Source organism: Periplaneta americana, chromosome 17, assembly GCF_040183065.1.
Source record: "Periplaneta americana isolate PAMFEO1 chromosome 17, P.americana_PAMFEO1_priV1, whole genome shotgun sequence".
NCBI classification, from domain to species: domain Eukaryota; kingdom Metazoa; phylum Arthropoda; class Insecta; order Blattodea; family Blattidae; genus Periplaneta; species Periplaneta americana.
Window position 1 is genome coordinate 35,254,040 of NC_091133.1, and position 17,830 is coordinate 35,271,869.

General features: G+C 37.7%; 1 protein-coding gene across 5 annotated transcripts in view; it reads right to left on the reverse strand.

Annotated features, from left to right (window-relative positions):
- Positions 1 to 17,830, reverse strand: part of Nup133 (nuclear pore complex protein Nup133) — a 337,303-nt gene that overhangs the window by 48,792 nt on the left and 270,681 nt on the right. For all 5 annotated transcript variants that reach the window (XM_069816497.1, XM_069816495.1, XM_069816494.1 and 2 more), the window contains one exon: positions 3,667 to 3,800. In XM_069816497.1, the coding sequence (XP_069672598.1) occupies positions 3,667 to 3,800 (134 nt within the window). The remainder of the gene's footprint in view (positions 1 to 3,666; positions 3,801 to 17,830) is intronic.

The window sequence follows — 17,830 nt, forward strand, 5'->3', positions numbered from 1 at the left end:
AAGCTTTTCCATCAGTTCTGCCAAAGGTAGATCATCTTCGTCTGTACTGTTGGTATCTGTTTCATCCCATAAAATCTTATTCCAAGACTTTTTTAGTGTATCCAGCTTTATTTCAGACCATGAATCAGTTATCCAGTAAACTATGTCTATTACCGTAGTTTTTTTTTTTTAGAAATTCCTTGATGGTTCCTTTCACCTTCTGTTGTTTGTAGAAGTGTCTGAAGCAAACGACAATAATACTTTTTTTTTCAAGCATTGTAAAACACCTTGATCCATGGGCTGTATTAAACTCGTCATGTTCAGAGGTAAGAACAATGCGCGAATATCGTCACATTGTAATTCTTCCTCGTCAGGATGTGATCCAGCTTTGTCAATTGTTAAGATTGCTTTGGAAGGCAAGCACATTTTCTTTAGGTAATTTTTGGACTCTGGAACAAAATCTTAAAAAAAAAAAAAAAATTTCTTAAAAATATTTTTGTCCATCCAAGCGGATTTTTGGTGGACATATGTAACAGATAGTGTAAACGCAGTGATATTTTTTTAAAGCTCTAGGCTTAGCAGACTTGCCTATTATCAGTAGCTTCAGTTTATGGTCTCCACTTGCATTTGATGCAGCAAGAACTGTCAACCTCTCTTTAGATTGCTTGTAGCCCAGGGCAGCCTTTTCTTCTCTTAAGGCTAGAGTTTTAAATGGAACCATTTTATAAGTTAGTTCTGTTTCATCACAATTACACAGTTGATCAGGAGTAAGATTTTCTTCTTGTATAATTTTTTTAATTTCTCACAAAATTGTGTAACAGTCTGAGAATCCGCAGAAAGTTTTTCACTGCAAATTTCAAATTGCCTTATGCCGTATCACTTCTTCCACCTATCCAACAATCCTGAACTTGCAGTAAAATCGTCCTCACCTTCTTTTAACTCATTTCTAAAAACAACGCTTTTTCTTGCAGAATAGGCCCTGAAATTGGATTTATTTTTTGTCTTTGCTGAGTAAACCAAATGAATAAAGCTTCACTCGTTTTTTTGTACTCAGATTTCTTCATTGATTTTCATTCAAATGACGAAATACCCGAGCACTTGTTAGATGAAAACTTCTCAATTTTGTCTCTGTTTCTACGCCAATCTCCAACTGTCATTTCACAGACTCCATTGTCAAGCAGCAGTTTTTTAATGTTTCTTCTTTGTCTACTCTTTTCAAAGCCTCTAGTTTCACATTCAATGGCACAAATTTTCTCTTACTCCTGCCACTCATTATAATGTACACAATTAAAACATTGCAGTTACTGTAAAACTCTTTAGAAATAACATACAGGTGTGCTCACTACAGTACCATCTACAAAATGGTCAGCCTGTTACTGCTTTAAAATATGCATTTTTACTGAAGTGTATTTTAGTGACCACTGTCGCTGGGTAGGGATTACTGTACTGTAACAATATTTCTGTGAAAGAATGGTATGCACTGTACAACTGATTGACACGCGATCCCAATTAATGAAGGGACAACAAAGAAACAGCAAGTGCACCCTCGAAACCTAATGGTACCTGTCATTCTGTAATAGAAATGCATTAGCGTCTGAGGCCAGGGTTATTTCTGTGCATTATTAACAAAAACCCTAAGTGGAACAGTTTTACCTGTATTGTACATGGAAAATTGAAAGAAAGTTCAAAAGTAACACATTCGAAAGTGCGAAAAACATACATGCTGACAACATATAAAAATAGGATTTTACTCTAGTTTTATGTAAAATTTTAATTTTCTTAAGACCAGCTCGAATTACATGAAACCACGAAATACCGGGGTTCTACTGTAATTACAGTGACTTTTTACTTTTCTGATTAAATGCTTTCAGTATATTTAATCACATAACTGTGATGGTGAACAATTTATTTTGCCTCTCAATCACCAAGTTTCAAAACAGTTGCGAAACAACGAACAATGTTTGTCACAGATATATGGATCAGTGAAAAGATTCGAGTCTTCTGTTGTAAAAGATACCTATCAAGTATATGTATGCACACAGGGGTGCATTCACACACACCTGCGGATGCACACACATAAGTGCATGCACATGAACATCCGAAGTTTATCAATCTATACTTTTTTAAAACTGTTATTTAACAATGCTATATCAACTACGAGGTTACGTAACATCAGTGGGATTGGTGACAGTGAAATGGTATTTGGCAAGATGAATCCAAGAATTAGCTGTGGAATAACCTGACATTTGCCTTATAGTTGGGGGAGGGGGAAAGAAAAAAAAACAACCAAGTAATTGGTCCATGCAAGATTCGAACCAATGCATGCCATGCCTGAATACAAGCTCGGATTACAATCCAAATCGTTAACCAGAGATTACGTCTGTGACCAGTCCCTATGACTATTAAATCTAGGTACAGCTTACCATACAACTTTATACAACATACCTTTGCATAGCATCATTTCGAATATGACAAAACAGAGTACATAAAGATATGTAAAGGTACGGTCACACATTGCTACTTTTGCAGTGCAACTTTTGTACTGCAGCTGCAAAAGTTGCGTGTCGTGTTCACACGTAAGCCAAAAGTAGCGCGCTGCACGCTACTTTTCGTGCTGCGCAACCCGAGTGCTGCAAAAGTTGCAACTGGAAGTTGCGAGTCTGTTCACACACAAGACGCTACTTTTGCAGCCGCAGTCATGCTGCAGGTTTCCATCTCCGTGTTGACTTCTCAATATACATTTTGTGGTTATGTTCGCATTATTAAGAAACTCACGTGAAAGCTTCCTTATCTATTATTTGCTTTTCTGTCGTATCTAGTATTCAAAAATTGACATTATTTTTACTATAAAGCTTTTAAAAACGCCTATATACTTAAATGATAACCAACAGTATATTCAAGTAATCAATGTTGGCAACCCTCCTGTTTGGAACTACGCTACGGAAAATAAAAAAAATGAATTATATCATCAGCAATTATGCTCAGACTGTGTTGTGTATTTAATAACTGTTACAAATAATTGATTTTCATCACATTTAACATTAAAATATATCCAAACAATAAAAGTATCACTGGCACATTTGGGTGGTAACACTGGTTGCAACCGCAGCAAAAGTTTCAACAAAACCATATCAAAAATGCTGCGGCTGCAACCCTAAGAACCCTGTTCACACGTCGCTACTTTTAACCTGCGCGCAGCATGGAAAAGTAGCAGGCAGCAAGTTCGGCAGCCACTACTTTTTGGGTTGCACCGTTGATCACATGTCGCAATACAAGAGTTGCGCTGTTTTTTTGTATTGCAGCGCTGCAAAAGTAGCGACGTTTGCATACATTGTCATTCTCTTTCCCTCATTTATGTTTCATTAATATAAATACTGAGATTAATTTCTAAAATAAAGTCCTTGTAGGTGGAAGTAATGTGAAAAACAATTAATATCTACACATATCACACCTTGCTCATAAGTCTTAAAACAATGTTTTTTTTTTTTTTTTTTTCTTGGAGAGGGGGTTATTTTTGATATCTCTCTCTCTCTGATGATTAATAATTATGCATAACAATATTATAAAAAAAAAAAAAAGCAAACCCAGAGAGTGTATATTATCGTACTGACAGTATTCATTTTATACAATTAGAAATTAAAACATTTTGCATGAAAACTTATTTTACAAATAATAAACATGACTTACTTGTTCGGAAAACTTCTCCATGTACTGATCCAATCTCTCCTTGTTATCAGTCAACTCACATATTTGAACAAGTATTTGGAAGTCACAATACTTCTCTGCTAAGATGGCAGCTCTCTCATATTCTTCATCTTCCACTGTAAATATTTGAAAATACTTACTTACTTACAAATAGCTTTTAAGGAACCCATAGATTCATTGCTGCCCTCACATAAGCCTTCCATCAGTGCCTATCCTGTGCAAGACTAATCCAATCTCTATCATCATATCCCACCTCCCTCAAATTCATTTTAATATTATCCTCCCATCTACGTCTCGGCATCCCCAAAGGTCTTTTTCCCTCCGGCCTCCTGACTAACACTCTATATGCATTTCTGGATTCACCCATATGTGCTACATGCCCTGCCCATCTCAAACGTCTGGATTTAATGTTCCTAATTATGTCAGGTGAAGAATACAATGCATGCAGTTCTGTGTTGTGTAACTTTCTCTATTCTCCTGTAATTTCATCCATCTTAGCCCCAAATATTTTCCTAAGAACCTTATTCTCATTTGAGAATATAAGATGGTATGATTATTAAAATTAGAACAACAATGCTAATTACAGATAATGTCAATAAAATATGAACGATTTTATTTTGTTAATATTGAGAAGCTATCAGTCATTTATTCATGGTATTTTTGGAGAACACAAAGCAAGTTTGGGCGTTCATGTTAAAATGGTTTTAACAGTTTTGCAAAGAATAAAGACTGTTCTATTCTATGCTGAAACAAAGTTTTTGATTCTGACGAAGCACCAGTACTGTCGATTTTTTAATTGTACAAAGGCATAGGCTTATGGATGAATTCTCCAAAATGTGAGGAAATTCAATGAAAATGGAACCATCCTTAACTTAAACAAAGTGAATTCAGGTAGGTCAAGAACTGCTAGAACTGTAGAAAATGTTGAAAATGTGCAGACCTTGTAAACGATACTGTAGACATGTAAGGAGTTTCGAATGGGATCAATGTCTGATAAGAATTTTTAAAATTGATTTCAAGCTGTTTTATTGCAAAATTAATGGCAAATGACAAACATCCGCAACAACATGTAAAATTTGTGATGGACAATGATGGGACTTGGAAGTAGTTTTTTGCCAGATACTCCTATTTTTTTACAAGTATTTCACAATTGCTGCATAATTATCATCACCTGGGCCCTATTCCACAAAAGTATTGTCTAATACATTATTAGTTATTAGTAAAAATTCTTGTATAGTATGAAGTTGTAACTTTCTGTTCCACAAAAATCAAATCAATCTTCTTAATGTATCCAGCTGTTTGCTGACAACATAAAGTCCACTATAGTCCACTGTAGTCTATTCAGTTGTTGTTTTTCACGAGAAATGAGGGGTATTTTGATCGGTGTTCATTATAGATGCCTGTTGCTAGTAGCCAGAGGTGAGGTGTAGTCAATATATATACTGCAGGGCTGTGTCTTCTGCAACTGGTACTGATTTTAATTGACTTCTTTTGTGGTTTATGGATGGACAGTATAGAAGAATGTGTTCCAGATCTTCATCATGATTATTACACTACAGACAAGCAGAATTATCAGAAAGGTGAAATCGGTGTAGGTACAATTGAGTGACAATGTGACCTGTTCTGGCTCTTGTTAAAAATGTTTGAACATGTCTGGGCAAGTTTTTGTACATTTCCAGGTCATTTGGTTTCTTTTGTAGAGATTGTAAAATTTTTCCTTTGTCACAAGAGAGCCAATTGTGGATCCATAGGTTTGTAAAATGAGACTTTACTGAAGCAAAAGCACTGGATAGAGATATCACTTGAAGAGGTCTTGGTTGCAAATATGTGCCTGTTTTGCAATATTATCGACTTTCTCGTTTCCAGGTATACCACAATGACTAGGTATCCATTGAAATGTTATTTCCTTTTGGAGTTCTTTTAGTTTACTTAGAATTATTCCAATTCAGAAACAACTATGTGCATATAGGTTTGGTACCACATAAGCTGCATTACCACCAACGTAGTCCCACTATATTTTTCACTGTTTATATTCATGGAGTCCCTCAGTGTAAAATTCTCCGGAGGTAAAATAGTCCCTCTGTTCCACAAAATAATGTATAACAGTTGTACAGTATTAGTAAAATGTTATTAGTCACGTCATGGAGAAGGAAAGACTGTTTGACACATGACATCATATCTTGAATTACGTGATGACCAGTCCTTGATAATAAATTCTTGATTCAGGATGAAGAAAATGGTTTACCATCATTCCTACAATATTTGTCAATATCTAAATGCAATCTTCCACTTTAAGATGACCGTCATAATTTTTCGTGCATAGCAGTACCAATTTCAGTCGAGAGATGGTGCCAAGTATCGATCTTCCCATATGTGCATCATTAAATTTGTTTGTTATTGTTTCTCAAACAAGAAAAATTCGTGAAAATTGTGTTAAAAGAGACGAAATTATTTATTTTGAGAGAGCCTGAGGCAAGGAAAGGCATTCTGTTCGGTACATTTAGCAGGGGAAAAAGAAAAAAAAAAAAAAAAAATCACACAATAACGAGCTGTACTGAAATTGTATGTCATTTATAGCTATCAAAGAGTGAATTCATCTACACACTGAAAACGTTGATATTCCATGCATATCTACTATGCCATGATATTGACTACCATTACCCAACCAATGAAGTGTATTTAGTAACCGATGTTTAGCTGATGATGATTTACTTTGATTTGTTGGATGTTCTAATCTATGTTTAATGTTAGTGAAAAATCCTTCTATTTCAAGTGCACTTAACTTAAAACGTTCATTTTGTTCAAATACAGAGTTAAAAAGTAAATATATTCCCAATATATATGCCCAACATCAGCCGAGAGGAGAATAGAGCCTTGCAGATGCTTGGGAAGAACGACAACTTAGTCGTTCTGCCAGCGGATAAGGGAAATGCCACAGTCATCCTTTCCTCAACGCAGTATCAGGAGAATATCGATCAACTGCTGAACGATCCGGCCTATAAAATTCTCCAGAAAGATCCCACCAGCTCAGTAGAGAGACGCACCAACCAGCTAATCAAGAAATCCAGTCTCCGCGCCGAGAGTAAGCAGTTAGTTTCACCGTCAGGCAGTATACCACCCAGGTTACATGGTCTACCCAAGATACATAAGCCGGAGGTACCGCTAAGGCCTATAGTGGATGCGACTGGCAGCCCTACGTACCGCTTGGCCCGCTATCTCACCAACCTGCTGCAACCACTGGTGGGTGGGTGCGTACATCATGTGAAGAACTCTACACAATTTGTACAGATCCTCGACAACATCAAAGTGAAACCGTCCGACCTTCTAGTCAGCTTCGATGTAGTGTCCCTCTTCACCAGGATTCCACTCTCGGAAGCCATGCTACTGCTTTCCGATCAATTTCCACCTGACATCACGGAATTGTTCCGCCACACGCTCACTCCACATATTTTCTACAGAACAACACCTACTATGAACAGATAGACGGAGTCGCCATGGGTTCTCCGCTTTCACCAGCCATCTCCAACTACTATATGGAGCATCTGGAGCATGAAATACTAGCTACAGCGCCATTAAAGCCTACACATTTCTTCATATACGTAGACGATACGTTCGTCATCTGGCCTCATGGACAAGACACATTACCAGATTTTCTCAGGCATATAAACAGTCTACGACTCCAGATCCAGTTCACTATGGAGGTTGAAACGAATGGTAAACTCCCATTTCTGGACATCCTTATCTCCAGAAATAACAACGGATCTCTGGGCCATGCGGTATACTGTAAACCCACACACACCAACTTGTACCTGAACGCGAATAATTTCCATCACAAAGCGCAGCGGATGAGCATACTTAACACACTGGCCCATAGAGCAGTCTCTATATCGGACCCGGAGCAATTAGACACTGAATTTCAACATCTGAAGCTCACCCTCCAGCAGAATGGATATTTGGCTAAAGACATCATGGCCTCTTTGAATAGAGCAAGACACAAGAAGCAGCAGCAGCAGCCCATCACGGACTCACTAGAAGCGGAAAAACCAGCCACAGCCTGTCTACCATTCACAGGGAAGTTGTCAGGAAAGATAAGCAGACTGCTCCACAAGCATGGAATAAAAACAATCCACAAACCTCCGCCAAAAATCAGGAACAAGGTCAGATCAGTAAAAGACGATCTAGGCCTCAAAGTACCAGGGATCTACCGTATCCCATGTGAATGTGATGCGGCTTACATTGGACAGACTGGACGCACAATAGCGACACGTCTTTCGGAACATCAAAGAAGCATCAGATTAATGCAGCCCGAAAAATCCGGATTGACTGAACATTGCATTGAAAAAAGCCATAGGGCTAATTTCAATAACACCGAGGTCCTGGTAAAGTGTGTGGGCTATTGGGATAGAAGAGTAAAAGAAACCCTGGCCATAGCGGCGGAACACGGTAACCTGAACCGGGACTCGGGTCTCCAACTAAGCGCGGCATGGTCACCGGCTATTAAATTTCTCACCGCCCGGACGACGGGCCGTCATCAGCGGAGAACTCGTCCGCCGAGCCCACCGTGAGACCCAAGGTCATTCAGCCGGAAAGCACAAAGCAAGACGACACGTCGGCAACGTTCTCGCCGCGGTCCGCACTAATAACAGCCAATCGGCGCACAGCTCCTCGGCTGACTCCCTCTGGCACTATAAATTAAGAAGCTAGGTACCCTCAGATATCACTTTACCCTGAAGATGAGGAAGATGAACATCCTCGAAACGTCGGTGGATCACCAACTTATGACCTGGCTGGAAGCCCGAGAAAATTTCGAATTATCACGTCGCCAGGAAAGCTTCAGTAGTTATTTTAAATATATTCCTTCTTTGCATACATGAATATTCTCATTATCATTACCATCATTTTTACTATTATCTGCAGTAGTGTGCAAATTAATCCGAACAACGTAATTACTTATGCAAAAACACTCAAACGGGATAAAAAAAGCATCTAAGACATACCTCAGTAATCTATGTGGCCTCCCTTGTTCCTAATAACAGCTCTGAGACGATTTGGCATGGATTCCACTAATTTCCCACAAATATTCTTCATTTCTTCATCGCGAAACCATACACCAATGAGGGCAGAAATCATCTTCTCCTTTGTAGAACAATCCATTTTTTGCATTCTTCTTTTGCAAATTGACCACAAGTTCTCAATGGGGTTGATGTCGGGTGAGTTGCCTGGCCAGAGGAGTACCTGAATATTCTTCTTGTTGAAGAATTCTGTAGTTTTTCGAGACATATGGCATGGTGCCAGGTCTTATTGGAACACACCTCTGCCATCCGGAAATGATTTTTGGGAGAAAGTGCAGTTAGTGTCCCGCAAGAAATGTTTCAAAGTCCAATGATGGAACACTGCGCATGCGCAAGACACAGACAAGTAAAGGAGCTACCACACCATAGATAAAGCTGGTGCTCCAACAGTAACATGTACTTAAACCGTTTTAGCAGGTACGTTTCACAATAGCTGAGACTCAACATAACAAATGGCGGCAGTTATATTGGATTGTTTAGGGCCATTTTCTCCAAAGATAGTTAAACTTGGGATAAATTAAACGCGTTCAACTTTACTATTCAGTTTAAACATGCTTTCATTTTCTCCATAAATATCTGACAGCCCACCCGTTTAAATTAATGTTGGCACTAGATGCCCATGGCTTCTCATGTGTTGGCTACACTGAATAACTAGCCAATCAGAGCCAAGATTACTGATGGCGCGTCAGATTTTCAATATGTCAGCCACAAGTCACGATGTCAGTTGTTTACAGAGAATTAATGCTATAATCAAATCAACGCGAATAAAGAAGGAATGCATCTACTAGTTTCGCGAATAAATAAATAATTTATCCCCATGTGAAGTGTTGTGTATCATTTAATCAGCTGTTTTCTTGAATTTATTGGAAAGCGTTCTCGATTCCACTTTTCTCTGATAGGGAAGATCGTACAATAATTTGTCTTGTGTTAATGTGCATTATCTGGTGGCATGTGTGGATCCATTTTAATATAAAAATTAATTTCCTTTAGTTTATTCCTTTCCCTCCGAAAATCACGATCTTAATTAATTTCAAGAAGACAACTTCCAGCTTTTTAACGTGTTCGGTAACCCACTAAATTCGGCCTACGTGATGTACCCAGGATCTTGATAATTCTAAGGAAATAGCTTTTATTTTTAACATTGTAGTATGTGACCTTATCTATTTATGTAATATTCACAGTCCCTAATTTATAATTGGCTAGAATGGGCAAATACCCAGAGCAAAGGAGCAAGAGAAAGTATTTTAAAGTAGGATGGTGAAATAATTGTTAAATACATGCTCAATAAAAATTAATATTTATAAATAGTGTAATAAAAACAGCTTTTTGTTTGGTGAATTGGCACAATTATTGTTTAAAATTTTTGTTTGGTAATGGAAGGGATAAAGTTAAAGAAAGAGGTTAGGGTGCCAACACTTGCTCTGTCCTGTTTTCCAGTGACCTAAACCCAGGGCCTAAATATTCATAATAGGTGTCATCCTCTTGCATTATTTTTATTTCAGTAAACGGTTGGTTGTACTGTATGATTGCTCCATTCGTCCATTATGAATTTTGATCAGAGTATCATAAGCTGATTAACGTACACTGTAAGGTCCTGTGTTTAGACATGGAGAAAAGTAAGAATTTTAGTCCAGTAGAAATTGATTTACTGCTCTCTTTACTTAGTACAAAGAAAGATATATTAGAGTGTAAGAAAACCGATAGTGTATCTTTAAAAGACAAAGAAAAAGCTTGGCAAGAGCTAGCAAAAAGTTTAAATGAAATTAGTGGAACTGTAGTACTGGTAAGAGATTAAAGGGGAAGTATGAAAACCTCAAAAAGACCTGTAAAAGGAGATTTTCCGAAGATAAAAAAATACACATCAGGTGCAGGTGAAGGTCCGAATCAACCGAACTTAATAATAACTTATATTAAAATAAAAGAGATTATTGGCACAATACAACTTGAGGGGCTACCATCTGTATGTGACTCAGATTGTCCTGGCCAGTCATCACTACTCGCATCTGTGGAGCATCCATCTGCAAACATTGGAAAAGCACAATTTTCTCCTCAAATCCAATCAATTCAAAATTCCAATGTAATTCCCTTTTCATCTGTGAATCTGTACAAGTCTGTAGCTTCTGAATCCCAAGCATTTGTCGCAGGTGACGATTCAAATCCCACTGATCAGATAATTGAAGATATATGTACCAATAGTATCTCAGGATAATATGCAAATTAATGAAGTAGAAGCCATTCCATGTAGCAGTCAATTCAGTATTAGGGACCTGAGGAAACCTACTTCCACTCCACTCCTAGTAAAGAAGAAAAGACCATCACTAGACAGTTCATTGACAGGAAAGAAACTTATGGCATTGTGGCAAGAAAAACAAGTTCTGCAGTTACAAAAACAAGCAACAGAGGATCAAATTCAGTTCCAAAGGATGGAGCATGAATTTAAAGTACCGGTAACATAAATATGAAAGAAGAACATAGAGTGAAGATGAAACTCACAGAACTTCATATAAAAAAATAAGGAGTTTGATCATGAGATGAGAAGAAGAATTCTTGAACTTGATGTTAGGAATAGGGAATTGGACCTTAAAACAAACAGCTAACTGAAATCACAAGATTTTGAAGTAGTTATGGTGTTTATTTTATTCAAGTCTATATGTTCTTTTTTATTTAAATTAAAAAATTTAATCTAACACATTAAATCACATTAGGTAACTTATATACTGATAACTTCAGTTTTGTAGTGGTTGTAATATGTTATGATGTCATTTTGATATTTTCATAATGTCATTCGGTTTATATCATTCACTGTATTAATAATACCATATTCAACATATCACATCAGGTTATCATGCTACTTAAAACGGAAGATATTTAAATTTATGTAGCTTCTTAAATAATTGAATAACAAGTTAATCAGTAGGTAGTTTAACTTAATTCCAATTGAAAAACGAAATTTATTGCATGTTATCACCTATCACATAATTTATATATGGCTTATTTATAATATAGTAATAATACATGAGAAAAAAACAGTAGGCTAGGCCTAATTATAACATGACATCAAAATGTTCATAAACCAATTGTTAGTTTCATTTCTAATTATTTTAATAAACATGAACATAATATGACAGTATATCCCCTCCAGCTAATTTCTTATATGTTATAAAATAAACACACTGGATATTTCAAGTAATTAGTTACTTTCTTTCATTGAAATTCGACATTAATATAATTTTGATACAAATTCAGATTTATTTCAACTTGTAACATCACTGCGTAATTAAAATAAAGTGGGATTTTTACATAAATTGTGACTACACTATAATATGTTAAAATATTTGTGTATCAGTAGTAATATTTTATACAACACAGTTACAGTTAAGTCATGTCATCATTAGATTCTATATTATGGCGGTTGTGTTGCATCTAAAGCTACACCACACAAGATAAAATGTCAGATTTAAAAAAATAACAATTTTAGGCTTAATAATTTATGGTGTAAGTTACTGGTACAGGGTACTGCTTAATTTTCAGTGAAGTAAAGTTATAATACTTTTGAAAATATCCAAGTTTAACATGAATAATAAACAATGTTACATGTACTACAGTGAATGAAACTTACTTTATGTTAATTTCGTCCCTTTGTTTCACTGATTCACAAACAAATTTTAGTCATGAACGTACTGATAGATAAGGTGCTGGTAATGCTTAATTTCCAGTGAAGTAAAGTTATAATATACTTTTGAAAATATGCAATTTTAACATGAATAATAAACAATGTTACATACACTGCAGTGAATGAAACTTATTTTATGTTAATTTAATCTCTTCCTTCACTGGTTCACCAACAAATCATGGAAGTACCGATGGATAAGATGGTTTCGCCTGACATTATTTTCTGCTACATTTGGGTGGTTGTTAGCTGCTTGAGGGAAGTTATGCACAGCGTTAATGGTATCCAGCTGGTCATCAGTAACAGGAGGTATATTTTCATTCTCATTGCAAGCTATATTGTGTAAAATAGCTGTTGCCACAATTACACTTTGAATTCTGTCCAATTTTAGTCTGATTCCAGTAGTTAAAACAGGAAATCTTTTCTATACCCCATAGCTCCTCTCTACTCGACTTCCAGTCCTTATGATGGCCTCCTGAAAAAGTTGTTCCTCTGGCGTGTGTGTAATTGTCAGTGGTGTAATGAGATAATTTTGTACAGCATATCCACTATCTCCAACTAGAATGGCTGCACCAAATTCTCCATCTTTAAATCGCCTCTTAATTCTTGAAGAATTAAAAATATGTGAGTCATCAGATGAGCCTGTCCACCTGGCCACAATGTCTCGAATCAACAAGGAAGAATCAGACAGTTTGCACATTAATTGAAACAAATTCCTTACGATTTCTGAAGATTTCTGCATCTCCTCCACCTGGTGATTGTATTTTCACATGTATAGTTAGGAAAACGCGAACTCATATAAATTGCGTGCTTAACCCTTGCCGTTCCTTTAGGTGTTGTTGGCATGTTGATACAATGCTGTGACAAATGTCCTATAGCTGTAGAAACTTTTGCAAAGACTGAGAGAACAGAGACTGGAATTAGAGTACAGAGAGTGGGCTGAGAGGACAGAGAATGATCTGAGAGTACAGAGAGTGAACTGAAAGTACAGAGAGTGAACTGAGAGTACAGAGAGTGGACTGAGAGGACAGAGAGGAGCCTGGGAGGATAGATAGAGCACTGAGGGATATGGAGTAAGCTAAGAGAAAAGAGACTGAACTGAGTGGCAAGAAGGTGGAGAGAGAGGATGGTGAGTAGACTGAGAGACCAGAGAGTGGACGGAGGGGACAGAGAGTAGACTGAGAGGAAAGGAAATGGACAGAGATTACAGAGAGTAAACTGAGGGGCAGAGAATGGAATGAAGGGAGAGAATGGAATGAAGGGACAGAGTGGACTGAGACGACAGGGAGAGGACTCAGACAACAGTATGTAGCCTGAGAGGATAGGGAATGAGCAAGAGGAGTGGGAAAGAGCTAAGAGAACAGCGAGTGAACTGAGAGAAAAGAGAGTGGACACAGAGAATGTTGAGTATATTGAGAGAACAGAGAGTGGACTGAGAGGACAGAGAAGGGGCAGAGATTACAGAGAGTGAATTGAGAGTACATTGTGTAGATTGAAAGGACGGAAAGTGATACAAAGAAAACTGAGAGGATGGAGTGGGCTGAGGAGAAAAAGAGTGAACTGAGAAGACGCAGATTCGACTGAGAGGAGAGAGAGAGAGAGAGAGAGAGAGAGAGAGAGAGAGAGAGAGAGAGAGAGGACTGAGGTAGTAGAACAGGGAAAGGAAACAGAGTGGACCGATATCAAAGAGAGAGTACTGAAATTACAGTGAGTGAGCACAGAGAGGACTGAGAGGAAAGAATTCTGAATCGCAGTTTCCCCAGTTCACTCTCAGTCCACTCTCTATCCTCTCAGTTCACTCTCTGTACACTCAATCCACTCTCAGTTTTTCACCCCACTCTGTCCTCTCTGTCACCTGAGTCCATATTCTGTACTCTCTGTCCTCTCAGACTACTCTCTGTCCTCTCGATCCACACTGTGTCTCCTCTCTGTTCTCTCAGTCCACTTTCTGTCACCTCAGTCTACTCTATGTCCCTTCCCTGTTGTCTCAGTCACTCTCTGTCCTATCAGTCCACTCTTTGCCTTCTCAGTCCTCTCAGTCCACTCTCTGTCTTCACTCTGTCCTCTGAGTCCACACTCTGTCCTCTCAGTACACTCTCTGTTCTCTCAGTCAACTCTATCCTCTCTGTCCACTCTCTCTTCTCTCAATTCACCCTCTGGTCCCTCTCTATTCCTTTAGTTCCCTCGCTATCCCCACAGTGCTCCATCTATTCTCTCAGTCTACTCTCTGTCCTCTCAGTTCACTGCCTGTCCTTTCATTCCACTCTCTGTAGGCCTACTCACAGTCCACTCTCTGTATTTTAGTCCACTCTATGTACACTCAGTTCACTCTGTCACTTTTGTGCCTTCTCTGCCCTTTGCCTTCCCTCTGTCCACTCTCTCTCGTCTCAAAGTTCAGTTCATGAAGGAAAGAGAAGACTGAGAATAAAACAATGACTGAGAAGACAGTGATGACTGAAATTTAGTGGAAGGGGTTCAATATGTAAGGTTTTTTTAGATTTAGATTTTCCAGCAAATCCTTCATACCCACATTAATGAATTTTAATTTCAAGGGGCTCGAACTAAGGAGATAACACGCACACTAGGTTCAAACTACAGTCCGATATTTAACGGAGGGGATTCATTATGTATACAAGTTTAGGTTTTTCCTGCAATTCTTTATTCCTACAATAAGCAATTATACATTTTCAGGGCTCGAACTCAGGACCCGTCATTGGGTTAAAACTACAGGCTGTAATGTGGCGGAAGATTTGCATTGTGTATACAAGTTTTTAGTTTTTCCTGAAATGTTTTATTCCTATAATAAAAAATTATAAATTTTCGAGGCTCGAACTCAGAGAATAATACCGTCATTGGGTTCAAACTACAGGCTGTAATTTGGCGGAAGATGTGCATTGTGTATACAAGTTATAAATTTTTCCTGCAATTTTTATGTCTTTAATGAAGAATTATAAGTTTACGGGGCTCAAACACAGGAAATAATGCCGTCACTGGGTCCAAACTACAGACTGTAATTTGGCGGAAGTCGAGCAGTGTGTATACAAGTTTTTAGATTTTTCCTGGAAATTTTTATGCCTCTAATAAACAATTATAGCCTACACTTTCGGTATTCGAACTCAGAAAATATTGCCGTCACTTTGTCCAAACAAGAGACTGTAATTTGGCGGAAGATGTGCATTGTCTATACAAGTTTTCAGATTTTTTCTGAAATTTTTTATGTCTCTAATAAAGAATTATAAATTTTCGGAGCTCAAACCCAGGATATAATGCCGTCATTGAATCTAGACTACAGACTGTAATTTCGCGGAAGTGGAGCATTGCGTGTACATGTTTTTGGACTTTTCCTATAATTTTTAACACCTATAATGATGAATTATATATTTTCGGGGCTCGAATTCGGCCTTAATTGGTTCCTATGTTGGCGGTTCCATAGATGAACCGTTCCTACCTACTACAAACATAATCTTTGTAATAAGACAACAGTATTTTACACTCTTTGCGCGTCTCTGCTCGACCTGCATTAGGTTTTTATCGGGAGGAAGATTGGCATAAGTAACAATTTTCGTTACAGTGGAGGCAGATGAGTTGAGGTTGATAGCGCAAAAAGCGCTAGAAATATGTTGGCACTCCTTCAGATGTTACAGCATAGGGGGACAACTACTGCAGTAGAGCCGATTTTTGCAGCTGGGGTACGATTCTGGTTTCCAATAAGTGAATATATTTGTCAGAATTCATCATTCCCTTGATAGGTATTAATGCTCCAGGCCCTTCATGTGTAAAATAACCCCAAAACATTACTTTAGGGGGTATTTGGGTGCTTGTTGGAGATGAGCTGCTGTTACTTTTTCGGATCCTTTCCGTACGTAAGAAACACTGTGGCCGTGGACCTCGAAATGAGACTCATTGGAAAAGAGTACATTCTTCCAGTCATTCACTGTACAGTGTTGATGTAATTTTGCCCACATTAAGCGCTTTTTGCACTAACAGGGGTTAGCAGTTACTTCTTAATAGGCTTACAAGCCCTTTGTCCAGCTTCCAAAAGCCTACGCCGCACTGTTGTGACGTGAATATTCGCCCCAGTGGTAGCCATTAACTTGCGAGTTAAGTTGACAGCAGTTAGTCTAGGATTTAATTTACTTTTCCTGATAATTAAACGATCATCTGCAGGTGGAGTCTTCCTTTTCCGGCCACAGTTTCCTTTTTCTGGGGTGTGATGGATCCAGTCTCCCTGTATCGTTTTATGATCGAATTAACAGTAGCCAAACCGATGCGACATTCTGCAGCAATTTGCCTCTGTGTCATAGAAGAATGCTCTGCTAATGTTATAATTTTAGACCGTTTTCGTGGAGTTGTATCCATTTGTGAAGACGACAGAATGTACACAACGACAGGCAAAATGTCACATATTATAAAAAAAATAATGACAGACCTTCAACAATGGAATTACACGTACTACAGATGTCAATTAAAGCGGTATGAGCAGCTGTGAGGCCAACAATGACAGAAAATGTAAAAATATGTCGTGTTCGGATTAATTTGCACGCTACTGTACATATTTCAGTCAATTATTTCCTTGAATTACACAAAAAGTTCACTGGTATTTGAAGTTATTAGCATTCCTTCAGTTGTATAGAAATCTGTACAAATTACAACAGACTGACTAATACTTACGCGGTACAGACAATGAAAAATCACTTCTACAGCTGTAATTATGGAGTAATAAAGTACACTTGTACAAGAAACCTTTGTGGAACATTTAATCTACTAATAACTATTAATTACAGCTCAATTCACTTGTAATGTATTAGATCATACTTTTGTGAAATAGGATCCTGATGTCATGTAATTGCCTCTCATGGTGCACCCAGGGCAGAAAGATCTTCAGTTCTCGGTTACTTGGTTATTTAACGACATTGTATCAACTACAAGATTATTTAGTATTGATGGAATTGATGGAACTGGTGACAGCGAGATGAGAGCTGAGAATTCACCATAGATTACCTGTCATTTGCCTTACAGTGGGGAAAATCTCGGGGAAAAAAAACAACTAGGTAATCAGCCCAAGTGGGAATCACTCCACTGGATCGACAGGCAAGTGCCTTAGCCGACTGAGCTACACTGGTGGCTATCTTCAATTATGGCACATTATTTATATAGGAGCATGTTGAGGTAAATTATAAATCAGTATCTGCAAAGGAAGGGGGTCGGGCTGGTGGTGAATCAATTCACAAATGAAATATTCAGTAGGATCAGAATTTTGTAGCTGTATAAATTACAGAAAACTGCTTTAAAATATTGGATTTAAAATCGATAAATTAAAAAAAAAATTATGTACACTGCCTTATATTATAAAATAATTTTGCAATGTAAGGTACGGTACCTAAAATAAAACATGCATATACTC